We start from the raw sequence: 22,206 nt of genomic DNA, 5'->3' as shown, positions 1-22,206 counted from the left end.
CGTCAGTGCGGATTAATCTAATATTTGCTCTCAGTCACCACACCAGTGTGGATACTGTACTTCAGAATCACAGATTGTAGTCTTGAAATATGACCAAAGTAGGAATTTTCACCAGAAAATGCCATCTGAACATGTAAGTATCATGTCTGCCACTTTCTTTCTGACAAACTGAGGGAAAAAGCATTAGGCCTACAATAAATTGTGCTGCCAATGGTGATTAAATCTAACAATCGCTTAGCTTAGCTCATATCACATCATAACATGCAAATTATTATTATTGTTATACTTTGTTCTCAAATTGTTAATATTAACAACATCACCATTGCATGACTGTGTATTTAGTGTGTATTAGCATTACCTGTAGATTTCAATTTCTGTAGCCACTCCGAGATTTCTCGTCGAGGCGAAAAGTAGTCTCGTGATGTTGCCATGACAGAGTGTTAGGATGATTAGGAAAGAATATGCCACCACTACATTTACATTATGCCTCCACTGTCGTTTTGCTTTGTATTTAAATAAAAAATATTTAATTCAGTTGGATAACGGACGCCGCCGCTCCACATTCACAGAGTTACGCGCGATTGTGAAAGTGAAAGTAAACAGGAGCGCGCATTCAAACGCGATCTCAATACCCGCATTTTGAAAGCGGCTCCCTGATGAATACAGATATCTCTCAATATGAAAGCTATTTTAGGCTGGGCAGTGTAGTTGTAACCATCTCTTAGCTCTGTATCAGAGAAAAATTGGTCTTATTTGCACTTTGAATATTGAGAGAGTGTGATTATGGTTGCACTTATTGTAAAAAGTGTTACCATGAAAACGAATAACAGTTTTCTCTTAATCTTATTAAGCACAAACAATAAGGTTTCATTTGTTAACATTAGTTAATGCACTGTAGCTAAACTATGAACTAACAATGAATGACTATTTTTATTAACTAACATAAACAAAGATTAATAAATACTGTAGCAAATATATTGCTCATTGTTAGTTGATGTTGGTTAATACATTAATGTTAATAAATGAGACCTTATTGTAAAGTGTTAACATTTTTATTTATGCTGTTTTTATTTCTATGATCAGTTTGTGGAAAGGAGTTCAGTTAGGAGGTCTAAAGTTGTAGAAGCTCATAAATCATGTACAGTAAGGTCTGAAGAGACTGAAATCATACAGAAGAGAAGTCAGTTGAGTTAGTAGCAAAACCTTTTATAGTGCTTGAGTTAGGACTGGGCGATATATCGCATGCGATTGTCACGCGCATTTCGTCAGTAAAGCCGGTTCCCTGATTGCCGCTAAATCGCCATCACCTGCTTTCGGATGGAGCGGCATTTAATAGACAGAGCCGTAGATCACTGATAAGCCACGCAATATCGCGTTCATTATCGAAGGCGATTCATCTGCGATATGAATGCGATATTGCGTGGCTTAACAGTGATCTACGGCTCTGTCTATTAAATGCGGCTCCATCTGAAAGCAGGTGATGGCGATTTAGCGGCAATCAGGGAACCGGCTTTACTGACGAAATGCGCGTGACAATCGCATGCGCATCGCCCAGCCCTAGCTTGAGTATTGTTGTCTTTTACTGCATATGATAATTCACACTCAGAAAGTAGAACTGAAATGACATTCATTACAAGATGATTAGTTAAAACATTTCAAATACACCTGCAGAATATTTTTTCTAGTCATGATTTATTTTCACCATTGAGGATTTCTTAAAAATAGTGTGTAAAAATCTTGTCTCGTCTCGTGAACTCAGTCTCGAGTCTCGTCTCGTCTCGTGAGATACCTGTCTCGTCACACCCCTATTTATTCCTTTATTCAACAATGAATTTTGTACATTGTGCATAAAAACCATCTGACTCTTTCATTCCTCCTTCTTCTGGTTCTTCCCAGGTTCTCTGACTCCAAACCTTCTGGGCTCAATATTCACCCACTGTTGAACTGTCAGTCTTGTGTCCATATAGCTGATTCTGATCAGTGGGTTCAGATTGAGCCGTCGGCCTGTACAGATGAAGGAGGGTCAAAGTTCAGGGTCAGCACTGACCCAGGCCGTTACGAGTGTGTCCGGACCAGAATGCGATCGGTCTGTGACTGTGACGTCACCCTTCAGTACTGTACCGTAGACGGACACTTCCTCAACACAGAGCTGGAGAGGCTGCAGTGCAACCGGATCGGTCCAGTGATTGACGTGACGGTGATCTCAGGGAAACTGGAGGAAGTTCATCTGCCCCATTACGCCTGTTTAGGAGAGTCTGACCCCTCTCTCAGAGATGCTGTGAAAGTCCTCAGCATAAAAGACGAGGGAATAACCACAGAACCTGTGCAGTTGACCCGATTCCATGCCAAGATTGTCCAACCATCCTTCTCTCTTAAAACATTCATTATAAGTTTGATAATGCGAGTGGATGAACACTGTGATCTTCTTCTCTACATGTGTTTTAAAGTTCCTCTCATTCTACATGTTTATTTTTTTCCAGTTGATGATTGTGCAAAAGAAAAAATTGAGAAGAATGAAAAGTCAAGTTACCCAATCAAGCATCCCAGACCTGACAGGCCATTTCGGATGAAAACGCCACACATTCTTGATGTTCCTGGTGCCTCTATTCATCCCAAAGAAGGGATCACACTCAGAAGAGAAACTGACCCAAACTTCTTCAAGATCAAGACACGTCTGGAGAATGATCTTCAAATGACTCTTATCAGAAAGGAGGATGAGGAGGAGGTCTGGACTGCAGTATTTGAGAAAGATGAACTTGATCTGATAAATCCTAAGAGAGACGAGCCACGTCTGAATAGTGAGGAAGATAAAGCAAGATATTTCGATAACCACTGGTCAAATCTCATTCAGAAAGTCGAAAATGTTAAGATCATTGCAGATAAACTGTGTCAGCAGCAACTGATTCACAAGGAACAATACTCAGAAATCACACAGAGTTTAACCAGTCAGGAGAGCATGAGAAAGATATGTGACATTATACGCAAGCACAGAGATGATGTGAAAGCTAAATTCATCTCAGTTCTTCAGGAAGAGAAGCTTTACCACTTTTGAACATTGGTCTGATTCACACTCTGGGCTCAAAACTGCTGTAAAACAGCAACATCTGATAAACCCAAGACCTCTTTAGTGATGATATTGGAAAAATATTCCATTATCAAAATATACTTGGTCAGCAAAAGTGATAGTAAAAATAATGTCATTACTTACATTTTTTGCATGTCTGTTCTACATGGCAGGTAAATTAGTTCAATGTCAAAGCAAATTTAAATCAAAATTTATATTTGTCTAAACATGTCAAAGTTATTGTCAGTTATGTTTTGTTCAATGTTTTTTGGTTCTGTTCTCCCTGTGCTTGTCATTTGGCCCAATTTCACAGTGTGTCTGATTATTGATTTTGTTCACCTGTTCTGTTAATAATCTGATTAGTTCCTGTGTATTTATACTCCCTGTTTGGTTCTGTTCTTTGTCTGGTGTTATACCTGAATTGTGGATGTGTTACCCTCGTTATTGAGATTATCCAATCAAAACCTGTTTCTTTGAATTCCTCTTCTTCGTGCAATTAGTATAGCACCCACATGTTACATTCATACTTGTACATGCTTTTACACAAGTTTTATACATCAAGTTAAACTACATAAATATGAGAAATGTTTCCTTGGGAACTAGCTGAAATTTTTACATTTTTATATTTTATTTCCTATATTATGTCCCTTCTGCATCATGTAGCGTCTGGACCAATCAGACACACAATTATTCATTATATTTGATGAATAATCCAGAAAACTCTCCCTCACAAGTTCTGTATTATAGGCAAACATAAGCCTTAAGTTGACTTCCAGGAGAGGAGTCACAGAAAGTTCAATTCCCGCACCACTCCTGTTCAACTTGTATATGGTCCCACTGATCCAAATAAGAAAGAACCAAATTGCTTACCACAGCTATGCAGATGACACCCAGATCTACTTAGCCCTATCACCTAAGGACTGAAGCCTTATTAATTCCCTGTGCCAATGCATTGATGAAACTAACAGTTGGATGTGCCACAACTTTATTCAGTTAAACAAAGACAAAACTGAAGTCGTGGCATTTGGAAACAAAGATGTAATTTTCAAGTTGAACGCATACCTTGACTCTATAGGGTCAAAAATACATTAAAAATCCAGTCAGGCCATACATAGAATGCTGCTGCCAAGATTCTGAGCAGTCACACCAGTCATTACATTTAGAATTGGTTTTAAAGTACTATTACTTGTTTATAAATCACTTAATGGCCTAGGACCTCAATACATTACAGATATGCTCACTGAATAAGCCTAACAGATCACTCAGATGCACTCAGTCTGCGTTTAGCTATTATGGAACCAGCTTCCTGAAGAGATCAGATGTGCTCCAACAGTAGTCACATTACTGAATGAACACATCTTTTGTTTACATCTTTGAATGCATATGTGTAATTCTAAGGTAACATTATACATATCTCTCTGTAGGTTCTCTGGCTGTACAGACAGAGGAAAGTTCAGGATTCAAGCTTACAAACTGAAGGATCCAAACTGTTGGAACACACTGCAGACACTCAAGTATGTCAAACACTAATACTGATATAATGAAACTGAATTGTTGTGGATCTAATCTTTTGTTTTTAGTTAGTGCACTACATTACCCATACACCTCTGGTTCAGGTCTATAAGTAAATCTCACTTCCTTCCTTTGTTTCTTTGAATTGGTATGGTGTTTGTGTGGACAACCAAATATGTCCTTTGAATCCTTTCTATAGGAAGTGTTAAGTAAGTTTGTTTGTCAATTTCTTCTTCTTTTTTTTTTTATAATTTAATTGGATATTTCATTATTATTTTATACATTGTTGATATGTTAATTATTTTGAAGAATGTTTTGTATCAAACAAGAAAAGACTCGCAGAAAACAATTACTCACTGTTCTTGCCTCAAATTTTTTATAACTTTAATAAGGATTCATTTATATTTAATTTATACAGTGAAGTCTATGCAGTTATTTTACATTTGATGACTTTATTCAGTTTCTGTACCTAATCTACCTAATCTGTATCTAACCTGAGTCTGTATCAAACCTGAAAAGCACTGTATTTCATTTAAATCTTTTTTCGATTGTGTTTATTTGTTTACTTGTAGTTTGATTATGTAAGGAATAACTGATGACGGGCCATTGAATTCTTAGAAAATAATGCAGTCAAGACCTGCTAGAACTACTTTAGCCATGCGTTTGGTACGCTGGTCAACCAATCAGATTCGAGCATTCAATAGCCCCGTAGAATAAATGATTTATTTATTACAGACTTGAAATTTATTTTTTATATTTCTATTTTATATTATACTTTTTATGTGGAATGCATTGTTCTTGCAGTCTACGTAAAAGTCTGGTAGTAAAATAAAGAAATTACTAGCCAATGGTGACTTGAGCTTTAGTGTGTCCATAGAGTGTTTGTATGCATCTGTTAGACGAGATGATTGATCTTTGTAAGTATTCTCAGGAGATGTGTGTGTTAGACTGGTGAGATGGTTCGTCTCCGTAACCATCCAGGGGTCAGGTACTTCATGAGTCTCACGCTCACATCCATGACTCCTCCCAGGTTATACAGCATGTGATAGAAGGTGTGAATAGACAGGCTGCGCGTCTCGTCCGCATACTTCAGCGCCACAATCGGAGTGTACAGAGGATTCGTCAGGTTACGGAACGGAGGACAAGGCGACTCAATTACCTTCTTAGTGACCTTAAGAGACAGAGAGAGTAAGTGAGTGAGTGAGTTTCAGTCCTTCTTAGCCTGTTCAAGATGAACTCAAGTGACTTAGTCATTATTTTATTCAATTTTACATAATAGGCCTTTCATACGAAGTGTCCAAACCAGTGGAAAATAACTACAATAAAACCTGTCACAATAACTATATTTACATCCATACCAGAGGACGATAACTATAATGATAACTAAATTCACATCTATACCAACGGATGATAACTATAAAGATAACTATAATTTTGGCCTCCACACTAAATAAATACTTGAGCTCTTTAAAGTCAGGTGGATTTTGATTGGATGCCAATGTTTTAATCATTCATCAGCTGGAAGAAAAATGTTCTGAAAGTGATTCCAGCAATATCGTTCCTCAGTATCATTTCAGTAATAGTGTAGACTTTGCTATTCTCTTAAGAGTTGGAATGATTATTAAAGCTTTGTTTCTAGTTATGGTTCTTGATGTGAATAGGTATGAATTCATGTGTGTTCTGACCTTGGCAATGTCTTCAGGTGTTTGTCCCAGGCCTTGAAAGAGGTTCACTTGGGTGGGCAGGTAGCAGTTCCTGAAGTGATAGAGCGTCTCGGCGTCAGCACCGATGAACTCTTTCTTAGAAATGTCTGCCATCAACTTCATCTCAAACTCAGTGTTTACAGGCCCGGGCTCGATCATCGACACACTGACAGACAGACAGAGATGGGGAAGTACATCAGAGTGCAGTGAGTCACTTCAGCACAGATCTAGAACCCTCTAGAATCAAGCCCATGTGTAGGGAAGATATTTATGATGCTTTTGCTCTAATGGCAAATCTGCTCTTTTAGTTATAGAATATATTTTCAAATAATTCAATAAAATAATTATAAATAATTAACCAGGGGCGGACTGGTCATCGGGAAAACTGGGAGTTTTCCTAGTGGGCCGGTGGACAATGTGGGCCGGCCCGTTGCAACGTAAATATATATGAAGAATGAATTATAGTAAATTTACATAGTCCATATCCTTCCGTCAGCCCAGACGAATTGTTTGCGTGATTTAATGGTAGGTATTGAACTTTAGTGATATTAAACTTCCTGGTATGGAACAGAGATTTGAATTTTTTTCAGATTTATTTACTATTTTCCATGTGCACCAGGAAAGACAACAACATGAAGTATGCTAGTCATTCATTAATGTTAATAAGCATTTCAATAATAACAATAAAAATTATACATTTCTGCATAAATAGCATTTATATTTTTATGTTATGTCATTTGTGATAACATACATTTTTTTTTTTTTTTTTTTTTTTTTACACTTTTCAAGATTTTTTTTCCATCTAGAAATTGCACAATTAAAATGTACTCATATATCCAGGTTTTCCAAGACTATGAATCCTGGTTCCTTGACATAAAAATGATGTTAGCTTGCATGACAATCCTGGTTCTTCAATGAAGAAGGAAACAAATACAAATGTTGGTCAGCTTATCTATTGGTTTTCATTTAATTTATTTTAATGCTTGTTTTGTTTTATATTAAGTCATTTTAAGTCATCTTGAAGCCACTGGCTAAAAGCATTGCTCTAGAACTTTGCTTAGTTCCTGATCATGTAAAGGGGTTAGTTTACCCAAAAATGAAAATTCTGTCATTAATTACTCATGTCATTGCACAACCATAAGAATTTTGTTGCAGATGAAATATAACACTAATAACATTAAATAAATGTATTATTTTATCAGGTTAAATATTGATTATTAGTCAATCCTTTATCCACCTTTATCTAAACCTCTCTACTTAACCATCGGTCATGCACATCTGCTACACTGTAAAATCTCCAGAGATAAATCAGCTCTGCACAGAGTACCTATGGTCCCTCTCTAAATAGTGTTAAAGTAACACTGAAGCAGAGTTAAAGTTAATGAGATAATTAAGCAATTAATAAGGCTGTGACTGACTGTGACTGTGTACCTTGGACCCCTCACATCCAGCACACTCCCTCTTTGAACTGTTGCCATCTGGTCGACACTACAGAGCCCTGAGCACCAGAACGACCAGACACAGGAACAGTTTCTTCCCTCAAGCAATCCATCTCATGAACACTTGACAAACACGGAACACACAACACTATTACACATTATTTACTTAAAACACTTTTTTATATCTCAAATTTGCACACATAACTGTACATACAAATTGTCTATATTATATATTGCTTTTGCTTTTTTTGCACTTTGTCTATCTTGTAAATTTGTATATTATTATTTTATTCTTTTTATTATGTGTCTTGTCTTGTCGCTGTTACTCTGTTGTACTGTGGAGCTTCTATCACTAAAACAAATTCCTAGTATGTGTAAACAACATACCTGGCAATAAAGCTCTTTCTGATTCTGATTCTGATTCTGAAGTCAGTTGTATTTCTTGTGTTTCTTTTTTCTTCAGTGATTCTGCTTGTTAACAGCAGGTGTTCATCACTAATGCACAGTCATCACTTAATTAATTGCTTAATTATCTCATTAACTTTAACTCTGCTTTAGTGTTATTTTAACACTATTTAGAGATGGATCATATGTACTCTGAGCAGAGTTGATTTAACTCTGGGGATTTTGCTGTGTATGTTTGTAGTTTTTTAACACTTTTTATTCATGTTTGTAGTTCTGAACCAAATCCTCCTCCAAAGCGCAATGGGTTGTGGGCAATATTAGCCATTATAGTGTGCACAGATCCACACTTTTTACATACTCTTATCTCACATGCTATTTAGGATGGATAGTACAAACCCGATCCCAAAACAGTTGGGACACTGTACAAATTGTGAATAAAAACAGAATGCAATGATGTGGAAGTTTCAAATTTCAATATTTTATTCAGAATACAACATAGATGACATATCAAATATTTAAACTGAGAAAATTTATCATTTTAAGGGAAAAATAAGTTGATTTTAAATTTCATGGCATCAACACATCTCAAAAAAGTTGGGACAAGGCCATGTTTACCACTGTGTGGCATCCCCTCTTCTTTTTATAACAGTCTGCAAACGTCTGGGGACTGAGGAGACGAGTTGCTCAAGTTTAGGAATAGGAATGTTGTACCATTCTTATCTAATACAGGCTTCTAGTTGCTCAACTGTCTTAGGTCTTCTTTGTCGCATCTTCCTCTTTATGATGCGCCAAATGTTTTCTATGGGTGAAAGATCTGGACTGCAGGCTGGCCATTTCAGTACCCGGATCCTTCTTCTACGCAGCCATGATGTTGTAATTGATGCAGTATGTTGTCTGGCATTGTCATGTTGGAAAATGCAAGGTCTTCCCTGAAAGAGACAACGTCTGGATGGGAGCATATGTTGTTCTAGAACTTGGATATACCTTTCAGCATTGATGGTGCCTTTCCAGATGTGTAAGCTGCCCATGCCACACGCATTCATGCAACCCCATACCATCAGAGATGCAGGCTTCTGAACTGAGCGCTGATAACAACTTGGGTTGTCCTTGTCTTCTTTAGTCCGGAAGACATGGCGTCCCAGTTTTCCAAAAAGAACTTCAAATTTTGATTTGTCTGACTACAGAAAAGTTTTCCACTTTGCCACAGTCCATTTTAAATGAGCCTTGGCCCAGAGAAAACGCCTGCGCTTCTGGATCATGTTTAGATATGGCTTCTTTTTTGACCTACAGAGTTTTAGCCGGCAACAGCGAATGGCACGGTGGATTGTGTTCACCGACAATGTTTTCTGGAAGTATTCCTGAGCCCATGTTGTGAATTCCATTATAGTAGAGCATTCCTGTATGTGATGCAGTGCCGTCTAAGGGCCCGAAGATCACGGGCATTCGGTATGGTTTTCCGGCCTTGACCCTTACACACAGAGATTGTTCCAGATTCTCTGAATCTTTGGATGATATTATGCACTGTAGATGATGATAACTTCAAACTCTTTGCAATTTTTCTCTGAGAAGCTCCTTTCTGATATTGCTCCACTATTTTTCACTGCAGCATTGGGGGAATTGGTGATCCTCTGCCCATCTTGACTTCTGAGAGACACTGCCACTCTGAGAGGCTCTTTTTATACCCAATCATGTTTCCAATTGACCTAATAAGTTGCAAATTGGTCCTCCAGCTGTTCCTTATATGTACACTTAACTTTTCTGGCCTCTTATTGCTACCTGTCCCAACTTTTTTGGAATGTGTAGCTCTCATCAAATCCAAAATGAGCCAATATTTGGCATGACATTTCAAAATGTCTCACTTTCAACATTTGATATGTTATCTATATTCTATTGTGAATAAAATATAAGTTTATGAGATTTGTAAATTATTGCATTCCTTTTTTATTCACAATTTGTACAGTGTCACAACTTTTTTGGAATCGGGTTTGTATGTACATTTGGACGCAGGGAAAGACCTATAGAAGTCACGTGACTAATCATACTGAAAATCACATGACAGGAAGAGGAAATGCAGGAGTGTGTATTCAGTGGCAAACGCTGACACTCACAAGACATTAAACTTGAGCAGCTGGAGGGCGAGACCCTCACACAATCCCTCCGTGGCGAACTTTGACGCAGAGTAGATGTCATTAAATGCCACACCTGTGAAGAGCAACACAAATCTGATTCATGATTCTGTACACTGATGTCTCCACATATGTGTCATTCAGTAGATCCTCATGAAAGCTACGAGCTCTTCTACTGTTCTTACCATGCAGGCCCAGCACGCTGCTGATGACGACGATGTGTCCAGATCGTCTCCTCTTCATGTCGGGCATGACCTCTTTAATCATGCGCACCGCACCGTAGAAATTGGTCTCGAACACCCGCTTCATGTCATCCATACTGAGAGCCTCAATGGGCCCCACCAGACCGACGCCAGCGTTATTGACTACAAACACACAGATGAACTCTGGCTGAAGCTGAAGCCTTGGAAGAGAAACTCATTCATCATCTTAACCTGAGCACGGATGAGCAGAAGCCAGCGGAGACAGATCTGTGTGTGTGTGTGTGTGTGTGTTTGTACTCACTGAGTATGTCTATATGTCGATATATGTCGACACCCTGTTTGACAGATTCGTCGCTGCAGACGTCCAGCGTGAGCAGAGACAGAGTTCGACCGTACGCATCTCCAGCCGCTTCAACCAACTTATCCTTCCGCTTCAGATCCCGCATCGTAGCTATGACTGAACACACACACAAGAATGACTTCACAGAGTGCGTACAAAAATAAATGCAACTCTTGATGGAATGTTTTTTTGGCCAGGTAGTGTAAAATATGAGGGATTGATTGAGTTTTTAATTAATCAGATCCGATTTCTATTGGCTGCAGTGAGTTTCTTTCATCATTACTCAAACTAACATCAGATTAATATCAGAAACAAACCCAACAGCTTCCAAACAGCCAGTGAGCTGCTGACTCACAGAAACAATCCTCTGAAGTCTATTATGAGACTATTATGAGTCAATGAGTTCATTACTCATTACCATGCTAATCACAGTAATCTGACAGCTCATTAAAACTCTTTTTAATTGTCATTTTTGCAACATCAGCACTTTTTCATGAACCAAACTGAATCAACATTGATGCTATTGTCTTCAGTACAGCTGTTTATAGCTGAACTGAACTGAAAATGAAATATCTTTACACAGTAATTGAACTGAACTGAATTAACTGCACTGAGCTGAATAATGACACTATTGTCTAATTTGATGAAGTTTACATCATTTATTCAGTTGAAGCTTTATTCAGTGAAGCTACTTTAAAACAATCACTGTTGTATGAAGCACAATAAAATAAAGCAGATTTGACTTGTCTGATCCCTAATAATAGCAGATCTGACAAAAAAATCCTATGGGAATGTTCATCATCCCAAATAACATTCCTCATAGTCACGGAATCCCATAAGATCCTACTGAACAAGGCGTTTCTTCTGAACAATGACATTTATCCATTCAGTTCTTGTTTGACTCGTTTGGGATAGATTCATTAGTTGTTCCTTTAAAATTTTGTTTGGCAAACTGAAGTAGCAATAAGTGAACTGTGGTATTTCAGCGTAAATTTTGATTAATTGTGTATTGATCTGTATTATGTGTGATTTTTGTGTGTGATTTTTTTTTTAAGAAGTCTCAATTTTTAAGTCTCAGTTTTATCTCAATTAAAATGTTAAATGATGAATTGAGCGTTATTATTTTATTTTATTATTTTTGTATTGTTGAATCTGTTGTTTGTTTTTAATGATTATGTTTTTAATGACAATGTAAACACCTTGAGTCCAACACAAATTTCCCCTTTGGGGACAATAAAGTGTATTTCATTTCATTTCAATTCATTTCAATTCATTTCATTTCATTTCATTTCATTTCATTAATTTAATTTAATTTAATTTAATTTAATTTAAATTAAATTAAATTCAATTTCATTATCATTGATTCGTGTCTTACCGTAGTAGCGCTTCATCTCGTCTCTCGCCAGCATCACGGCGATGGCCATCCCGATCCCGGACGAGCAGCCGGTGATCAGCACCACTTTCTGCCCTTCTGTTGCCATGGCTTCAGCTGAGTAACGAAGCGCGAGCTGCGCGCGAGTCTCTTCAGCGCTCCCTCAGCAGATCAGCCCACGTGGGCGAGCCCGGATTACTCAAACAGTCTGCGGGATTTATAAAATGCACAGATTGATAGTGATTCAGCAGATAAAGATCGATCGCCTATATAAAGCACAACCAACCATACATTTTGTTTGCAGTTATATTAAAGTCCCGGTTTTTATAATAAAAAGTAAAAAAAAAAAAAAAAAAACTTTTCTTATTTATTTATTTATTTATTTAGTTTTTTTATTAATAACCAAATACAACCACGCACCGTTTAGGGGAAAAAAAAAAATAGTATAAACATTTAACTTGCATATATTTCGTATATCCACGATTAATTATAATATTTTGTGAATGGAAAAGTATGTTTTGAACAGGCGCGAGACAAGATTCTCCCTTATGCAAAAACCGTTAAACGTCAATCACAGAGCGCGCGCAAAGGGAGTCTGATTGACAGGAGCTATTCTGAGGTAATTTTTTTTACCACACGGTATTTGCTTTTAACTCAACAACAAGTGACTTTATTAAGTTAAATAAGACAGTCATGTCATCACATTTAGATGTAGACGAATACAAAAGTAAGAGTAAAACACTGCTAATGTGCAGATTACTCAAATTTACATATTCTATATGAGCTCACGCTGGTCTAGTCCTGTTTAACACATGACACAGGTTTGCATTTGAATGTGAACAAACTGTTTTAATCTAAGACAAATTTTAAATCGTTCTTTCACCTTTAATTCTCTGTAGAAACAAGAAAACGCGTGTATGAAGAGGACACTTCCGTCTGACCCTGCGTTCCATTTGGAAGGGCTGATCCCTATGCCCTAATCCCTTCAGAGGGTTTACCCTCCGGAGTGAGAGTTTCGAAGGGATGAAGGGTGTAGGGGTCAAAAAAACTCAGCTTCATATTAATGAGACAATCAAGGAGGTGCCTTCGTCTTTTTTCCCCTGGTTTACTCTTATTAATATGCATTCATCTACTGTAGTAACATTATAAGCTACTGCCGGTCTTTTGCATTAAATATAATGTATATTGTGTTTATGTATTTGAAACATTTGAATGGACAGATAAAGGGAGCTGTAAAGTATTTTTGTTGAAATACAATGTAATTTTGACCATAATAATGTCCCAAATCTAAGCAAATATTGAAGTAGGCCTACTATAGAAAAATACTAAGGGAGAGCGGGGCACAACCTAACGCTTTTTGACTTTCTCAGTTTGTGTAAACATGGCCGTATCTACCATTGAGGACACCGAGGTCATGTCCTCGGTATTTTTTCCCTAAATTTCAAATTAGTCAAAGCTGAAATCCAGCAGTGATGATCAATGCCAAACACAGAACCCGGTCCGTGTCCGAATCCATATGTCGTCTGTATTTTCTCCCAATTAAATTCACATTCTCCGTCTAATCTCAAGTGAAATCTCCGCCTCTATCTGTCTTTGCAGGCAGTGGCACGTGACACGTTACCTAGGCTACAGATTCAGAGAGTCGGGAAAGCCGGCAGGCTGATTGTATGTTTTTTCACGTAAGCTAATACATCGTAGTGTGGTCTTGAGCGAAATGCAGACATGAAGAAGAACTTGCATCAAACTAAATTAAGTTTTAAAAAGCCAACAACAGAAGGGCAGGGAAAGAGTAGGAGAGAAGGTGAGCCTGTGTGTGTCAGTGGCAGACTGTTCAGCGCTGTGTGCGCTAAGTTTCATTTGTCATTAGAATCTCGAGAAACACACAAAACTACGTTGTCACAGGACTAAACAGGACTGACTAAACAGGCTTGTTCGAGTTTGCTGGCTAAGTAGATTGATAGTACTTTATCCGTTAGACGGTCAGCTAAGCAACATCAGCAATAGTGACTTTTGCTCAATGAAAAAAGTCCCACTCACAGTCACAGCCAGCCATTCGACGAGCCCGTTTAGTCAGATATGCGCAGCCTGCTCATCTGACTGTGATATTTTACTGTGAACTAGCAGTAGGCTAGGCTATGCCATGGTTCCTGATGGCCTCGTTGTGATTGAAGTAGCCTAGATTGCCCATATTCAGGAGGCTCTAAAGATACAGAATCACTTACCTTATCCATCTATGAGATAGACTACTGCCAGTTCAAAAACATATCATTCAATAATCAATAGGCCTTTTTACAAATATTGTGATAACAGCCGATAACCTAATCATAAAAATAACCATAACCATAGGCTAATGATTCATGCAAAAATGACAACATGCAAAAATAAGTAAGCTATTGAGAGGGACACTTTTCACATTATTCATTAGTAATGAATAATGTGAAAAGTGTCCCTCTCAATAGCTTACATATTTTTGCATGTTGTCAATCAAGGGATAACAGCAGTAGGCTATTGCAATTAGGCTACCATTCAATTAGGCTGCATATTGCTGTGTGTGCATATTGTTCAATAAACAGAAGGGGACAAACATGACATTCCAAACAGAAGGATTCAGGGACTGGAAAAATGCTGTCGGTGAAAAACGGGGAATAATCTCGAACCACGAAAAGACACCAGGACATATGACAGCTTCGACTCTAGCAGAAAATTTCCTCTCTGTAACAAAAGGACAAATGGAAAACATACAGTCAGTGATCAGCAAGACATATTCTGACAAAGTTGAGAAAAATCGTAAGACTTTGTTGTCAGTACTCGATGTTGTTATCAATCTTGGGCAAAGAAATGTTGCATTCCGTGGCAACTGGAAAGGTGACAGTGAAGATGGCAATTTCATTCACTTCATTCAATGGAAATCTCATTTTGATGATGTACTGAGCCAACACCTGGAGACTGCACCTGGCAATGCAAAGTACTTGTCACCAATTATTCAGAATGAGATGATTTCCTGTTGTGGTGATGAAATCAGAGATTTTATTGTTCGAAGAATTCAGAAATCAAAGTACTTCTCTGTATTGGCTGATGAGACAGTTGATATTAGTGGCACGGAGCAGTTGTCAATCTGCATTCGTTATGTATCTGAATCTGAGAATTTTGAGATACACGAGGATTTTCTTGGATTCTGTCCACTTCTTAAGCAGGATTCTGAATCCATCACAAAAGCCATCATTGAACAGTTATCCAAATGGGGGCTTCATGTCTCTTTACTGCGTGGCCAAGGGTATGATGGTGCCAGCAACATGAGTGGAAGGCTGAGTGGAGTTCAGAAGAGAATCCAAGAGGTTCAACCACGAGCCCTTTATACTCATTGCCGTAGTCATGCCTTGAATCTCGTTGTGGTCCATGGATGTACAGATGTCCCAATAGTGAGGAACACTATGACCTTAATTGAAAAGGTGGCTGTGTTTTTCTCAGCAGGCACCAGGAAACACAAGCTGCAAGACATTTTGCAAGAACAGGGAAGTGATGATGGACCCAGAGGAATCCCACTGATGTCTGATACTAGATGGGGGTCCAGGATAAAAACAGTGAGTGCCTTTATATCCAAGCTTGAGCCAACTCACAGTGCACTGCAAGAAATTGAAAGTGACTGCACCCATAACTCTGAAAAAGCCAGCAGGTTGCGCAACTCAATCGAATCCTTTGACACGATCATCACATCAGTTGTAACCCAAAATGTTCTGGGATATATATGGCCACTGACCCTTAAACTGCAGTCACCAAATGTAGACCTTTCAAGTGCCTACAAAGAAGGAAGACAAGTGGCAGAAGTCATTGAGAGCCTTCGCAATGATGAGGAAAGATTCTGCAAAATATATCAACAAGCAGTGCAGCTGGCAACATCATTGATGTTACACCTGTGAAGAAAAGAATAGTGGTGAAACAGCAACACAGGGGCAATGTACCTGCCCAATCAATTGCAGAGCATTACAGGTTGAATTTATTCATTCCCTTCATCGATCATGTTACAAACGAATTGAGAACCCGGCTTGCAAAGTCCACTGAACCAGCCCTGCTTGCAGCCTACTTAGTGCCCGAGGCTTTGCCACAGCTCAGTGAGGAAAGAGAGAACCGTCTGTTGGCATGGTATAAAGAGGACTTGCCTTATCCTGACACTGCAGAGCAGGAAATACACAGATGGAAGCATCAATTCCAGAATCACACTGGGCCTCTCCCTGCTACTGCAATGGAAACATTGCAGAATGGAATTTTGGAGTTTTACCCAAATGTTAAGTGCATGCTTTTGCTTTTCTTGACATTGCCAGTCACCACTTGCTCATGTGAAAGGTCTTTTTCTGCATTACGTCGACTCAAAACATGGCTTCGCTCTACCATGGGTGATGAGAGGCTATCTAGTCTAGCTCTCATGCATGTCCACCAGAACATTGAAATTGACCCCCATCGAGTGCTCCAGAGATGGGATGCTTCTGGCCACAGGAGAATTGTTACTTGCTTTGACAAGAGGTGAGACTTAGTGTAATCTAACAATATGAACTAACTATTATGACATGTGTTGCATGTACTACAGTTGGTGCTGTATTAATAGGAGGAAAGGGGAGGAATACTGATATATTAATTGTTTTTTTTTCTATTCATTATGTCATTACAGTTAATGATGTGAACACTGGATGGATGGATTGATCTCCACCACAAGACAAGAGGCCAGATTATTCTCTCTCTTATTCTCACACACATAGACACATAGACACAACTACAGACACATGCATATACTGTACAAATTTTACAATCTCACACACTTTGCCTTTATTAAAACATACCTTTCACAGAGGCATACACACACAGAATAGTTTGGTTGCAAGTCATCAGTTCACACTCTCTCTAGGCCTACTGTATGTCTCTCCACATACACCCACAAATGGCCTAATACACACACACACACACACACACACACACACACACACACACTCACTCTCTTTCTAAAACACACAAACACACACAGACACATTGATATATGCCAAGCCAACATTTTAAGGGTTCATATTAAAAGAATACAGCAGTTGTTGGCTTTCTATTGCCATGTGTTATGTTAGTTACAATGTAAATATGGCTGTAAATATTAGGTAGCTGAGTAACACAGTCAGTTATGGTGCCATTGTTACACAAGTTTAGAATTGACCTCGGTATTTTAAAAATCCTGGCTACGGCACTGTGTGTAAATCTAGCTTTTTTTCTCAAATATCGCTTCGGATGTCCTAATCGCCAAACACAACCACGGCGACGTAAAAGTGCATTACCAACGCCGACAGATGAAAGGATTCAATGGAATCAATTCAATGGAATCAATTCAATGGAAAGGATTCCGGAAGAGAAGACAATGCTGAATAAAATCGTAGTTTTTGTTATTTTTGGACCAAAATGTATTTTCAATGCTTCAACAAATTCTAACTGACCCTCTGATGTCACATGGACTACTTTGGTGATGTTTTTATTACCTTTCTATACATGGACAGTATACCATACATATATTTTCAATGGAGGGACAGAAAGCTCTCGGACTAAATGTAAAATATCTTAAACTGTGTTCCGAAGATGAACGGAGGTCTTACGGGTTTGAAACGACATGAGGGTGAGTCATTAATGACATAATTTTCATTTTTGGGTGCACTAACCCTTTAATCTCATGGCATCCCGCATTCAAGCATATGTTATAACTAATCCTGACCGATTAAAATGATCAAACCAAGACATAAATTCTGAAACCACAGAATGTACACAACTACCAGTCTTTGCATTAATGTTGCAACAGTGACAATACTGCTATGGGTTTGTAATACTGTGCATATTACAGACTTTAATATGATGACAGGTCTGCGTGAAGGGAGCTGCCAGCCGGTCACAAGGTTTAAAACACTTAAATAGACACATCAAATAGTAAAGATATGTAATCAAAAATAAATCACGTCTCCTGATAGTGTGATTTATTTTGTCACACTCTGTCTGCGCTGATTTAGCAGTGATTCACTAACTGAATTCTGCAGATCAGGCGACGGTACGAACATTCACAGTATCACTGCTGAACACAGTTGATCACGGTGTGATTCAAGTCTTTCAGGAGCTTCAGAGCTCAATCTGCTGCCTTCATCACTAGAACATCTTCATCAACATCTCTTCTTTTGAAATCACTGTCTTCTGTCCTTTATTAGTGTTCTGCCCCACTAACAAAGTTTCCAATCCTCAAAAATATACACTAAATTACTGCTTAATATACTGTCTTAAATTATAAAATGAAATCTTAACAGCTTATGTGAATTACTCTAAAACGTTTAGGTTACAAGAAATCAATAATTGTCTAGAGTTTTGTCACAGACACGCCAGGCTCCACCATCAGCCAATCACAACGCACCCAGTCACCAGAGTACTGATCACCGACACCTGCACCTCATCAGCATGCCAATCACCGGGACTATAAAGGACTCACACTCACACACAGTCAGCGTCCAGTCTCATTTGCATCTAGACTTACCTGTATGCTTACCTCAAGGACTCCTAGCGATCTACTTACCTGTCTCCAGCGTCTCCTGTTCTCCTCGTGTGAATTCCCATCTGTGTGTGAGTGTTCCCCGTCTCCAACGTCTAGTTCCTCCAGCGTCATTCAAGATCTCCACTTCTACAACCACAAAAGGACAGTATCACTTATCTGCACTTCATTCATCATCATTGCTTTGAGTTATATTCACCTGCACTGCTGTTTCACTCTGCTGGTATCAATAAACATCCCTGTTTGTGAATTCCTGTCTTCGACCCTTCTGTGTTGTAACAGAAGACCGGACCATAACAGCCAGATACCAGCATGAGTCACATGGATCCGTTCCAGGAGCTTGTGGACACTTTGCGCAAAGCACTCACTCCCCGTCCATCTTCACCGGCACCAGCAGTGACTTCCGCAAACACCGTCCTCACTCCTTCATCTACCATTCACACCAGTCCCATGGCCAAACCAGCACCCTACTTAGGATCGGCGGAGGATTGCAGCGGTTTCCTCCTGCAATGTGTGCTGGTCCTGGAGATGCAACCGCACCTCTACCCCACTGACACTTCTAAAATAGCGTTCATCATTTCTCAACTCCAAGGCAAAGCTCTACAATGGGCAGACTCTCTCAGGTCACAGAAAGGTCCTGTTGTTCAATCCTATACCTCCTTCGTCACCCACTTCCGGGAAGTTTTTGGCAAACCAATCACTGACTCTTCCATTGGTGAAAAACTCTACAATTTAAAACAAGGTTTAATGTCTGTCAATGAATATGCTTTGCAATTTAAAACGCTAGCTGCCTCCAGTGGATGGAAGGAACAAGCGCTCATCACCAACTATCGGCAGGGTCTGGATCCCAGGGTGCGGTTGCATCTCGCTGCATACGAGGATTCCATCGGCCTTGAGCGTTTCATTCAGCTGTCCATCCGCTTTGGCTCTCGTATGCAGTCGTGTATCGAAGAACACCAGGGCCAGCCACTGTTCAACACCCTCTTCTGTTGGTCCGAACCCGTCAGCCCTCCAGAACCAGCCAGCGAACCCATGCAAGTTGAAAACTCAAGTTTCTCATCTGCTGAACGTCAGAGACTGCTGACCCTGAATCTATGTCTTTATTGTGGTGCTCCTGGGCATGTCATATTTGCATGCCCAATTCGTCCTGCTCGGCCCATGGTGAGTGCCATCATTCCCTCCATTAAGAAGATGAAACCACTCACTACTGTTGTAAATCTTACTGCTGCTAATGTATCTATTCCAGTGGTGGCGCTCTTCGATTCAGGGTCAGCAGGAAACTTCATCTCCGGCGCCCTCTGTCGACAACTCAAGCTCAAGACCTCGCCCTCTCCGACCATCTACCAGATCAACTCAATCACGGGCAAACCCCTGAGTCGAAGACATGTCAGTCGCTGTGTTGGCCCCCTCCAATTAAGAATTGGAGTATTACATCTTGAAGAAATTCACCTGCTGGTTCTGGAGGAATCCACCTCTGACGTGGTTCTAGGGCGCCCATGTTTGTAGCAGCATAACCCTACCATCTTGTGGAGTACTGGTGAGATCCTGAAGTGGGGCGATAATTGTTTCTCTAATTGTTTCTCTGAGTTTCCAGTTCCTAAGTCTCCGCGTTCCAAAGATATCTCCATCTGCACCACCTCCATCGAAAGCCCGGTTGAGAAACGCTCCGTGGACATTCCATCTTGTTACACCCCCTTCAGTGACATCTTCTGCCTGCAAAGAGCCTCCAAGCTGCCTCCACACCGGTCATGGGACTGTGCCAGGGGAAGAACCTACCCCCTGTCCGTACCGGAGGAGAAGGCCATGGAGGAATACATCAAACAAAAATACATCACGAGTGGAAGACCACCTTCGTCACGCCCACCGGCCACTATGAATATCTTGTAATGCCATATGGCCTGGTCAGTGCCCCCTCCGTATTCCAGGATTTCATCCATGAGGTGCTCTGGGAGTTTCTCCACAAATTTGTCCTGGTCTACATCGATGACATCTTGATCTACTCCCGGAGCCTGGCCGAACATTGCCACCACGTTGCGGAGGTCCTCCAATGCCTGAGACAGTTCCATCTCTTCCTGAAGGCAGAAAAATGTTCATTCCACCAACCCTCTGTACACTTCCTGGGATACATCATCGATCACAGTGGCATCCGGATGGACGAGGGGAAGGTGGAAGCCATCATAAAAGAACTCCAACACATCCTTGGCTTCGCAAACTTCTACCATCGCTTCATCAAGAATTACAGCTCCATTGTTCATCCACTCACCAACCTGCTCCGGAACCAGCCCAAGTCTCTGTTCTGGACTCCAGCTGCCACCAACGCCTTCAAGGCCCTCAAGGAAGCCTTCACCACCGCTCCCCTCCTCGTCCACCCCAATCCAGACCTGCCCTTCGTAGTGGAGGTGGACGCCTCCACCACAGGAGTGGGAGCGGTTTTATCTCAGCAGCAGGGGACACCAAGTAGGCTCCATCCATGCGCCTTCTTCTCCCGAACTCATGTTTAATCACATATTCAGATACTATGGTATTCCCGAAGACATCGTCTCAGACAGAGGACCTCAGTTCATCTCCCGGGTGTGGAAGGCTTTCCTATCCCTCCTAGGTGTGACCATCAGTCTCTCTTCCGGCTACCATCCTCAGTCGAACGAGCAGACGGAAAGGAAGATCCAGGAGATCGGTCGCTTCCTTCGTACCTTCTGTCACGGCCATCAGGACTCTTGGAACCAGTACCTGGGTTGGGCCGAGTACACACACAACTCTCTGCGCCAACCTTCCAGTGCGTACTCGGTTACCAATCCCCACTGTTCCCCTGGACCGGGGAACCATTGAACGTTCCAGCAGTCAAGTACTGGTCTGGGACTCAGCTCACCACCAGCTGCAGCGAGCCCTGCGCAGACGCAGGATGACAGCGGACCTTCGTCAAGTCAAGTCACCTTTATTTATATAGCGCTTTTTACAATGCAGATTGTGTCAAAGCAGCTTTACATTGATAACTGGTACATAATTTTGGCTGCACAGCAGCTCTTAAAGAATAGTGTCAATGCAGGCAGATCAGAAGCACTGTTGAATAAATGTCAAGAATACTGTTGAATATCAAATGTCAAGTCAAATGTCGTCGCTCCAACGCTCCCTCCTACCAACCGGGACAGAAGGTCTGGCTGTCAACACAGGACATCAGACTGCGTCAGCCCTGCAAGAAGCTGAGTCCCAGGTTCATTGGCCCGTTCACCATCACCAAGCAGATCAACCCTGTCACGTATCAACTCCAACTTCCTCCACAATATTGAATTCACCCCACTTTCCATGTCTCACTTTTAAAGCCTCACCACCCTTCTGTTTCTGTCTCCACAGAGCCTGAAGTGGCAGCCGCCAAACCCCCCCTTCCACTCATCCTGGACGACGGTGCAGCCTACGAGGTTCGTGAGATCTTGGACTCCCGGCGCCGTAGTGGTCAACTAGAATATCTGGTGGACTGGGAAGGCTACGGTCCCG

General features: G+C 40.4%; 2 protein-coding genes across 8 annotated transcripts in view; one reads left to right on the top strand and one right to left on the bottom strand.

Annotated features, from left to right (window-relative positions):
* LOC125271592 (NACHT, LRR and PYD domains-containing protein 12-like) overlaps positions 1-5,662 on the top strand; it is a 296,158-nt gene extending 290,496 nt beyond the window's left edge. For 4 of the 7 annotated variants that reach the window (XM_048195687.1, XM_048195690.1, XM_048195686.1 and 1 more), the window contains one exon: positions 1,897-4,578. In XM_048195687.1, the coding sequence (XP_048051644.1) occupies positions 1,897-3,052 (1,156 nt within the window). In that variant the 3' untranslated portion in view covers positions 3,053-4,578. Of the gene's footprint in view, positions 1-1,896; positions 4,579-5,606 lie in introns of those variants that run through there. The other 3 variants (XM_048195699.1, XM_048195692.1, XM_048195691.1) reach the window with 1 other exon arrangement.
* LOC125271601 (retinol dehydrogenase 8-like) lies at positions 5,108-12,523 on the bottom strand. Its single transcript, XM_048195711.1, has 6 exons — positions 12,168-12,523; positions 10,754-10,909; positions 10,435-10,614; positions 10,232-10,325; positions 6,262-6,445; positions 5,108-5,747 (listed from the first exon to the last, which is right to left on the bottom strand). Exons 1-6 carry the CDS (start codon positions 12,271-12,273, stop codon positions 5,520-5,522), a joined length of 948 nt encoding a protein of 315 aa, XP_048051668.1. The 5' UTR covers positions 12,274-12,523; the 3' UTR covers positions 5,108-5,519.
* Between the last annotated feature and the right edge of the window lie 9,683 nt (positions 12,524-22,206).

This window comes from Megalobrama amblycephala, linkage group LG7 (assembly GCF_018812025.1).
Source record: "Megalobrama amblycephala isolate DHTTF-2021 linkage group LG7, ASM1881202v1, whole genome shotgun sequence".
In the NCBI taxonomy this organism is placed as follows: Eukaryota; Metazoa; Chordata; class Actinopteri; order Cypriniformes; family Xenocyprididae; genus Megalobrama; species Megalobrama amblycephala.
Note: the sequence above shows the minus strand (reverse complement) of the source record. Positions and strands in the feature narration are given on the sequence as shown.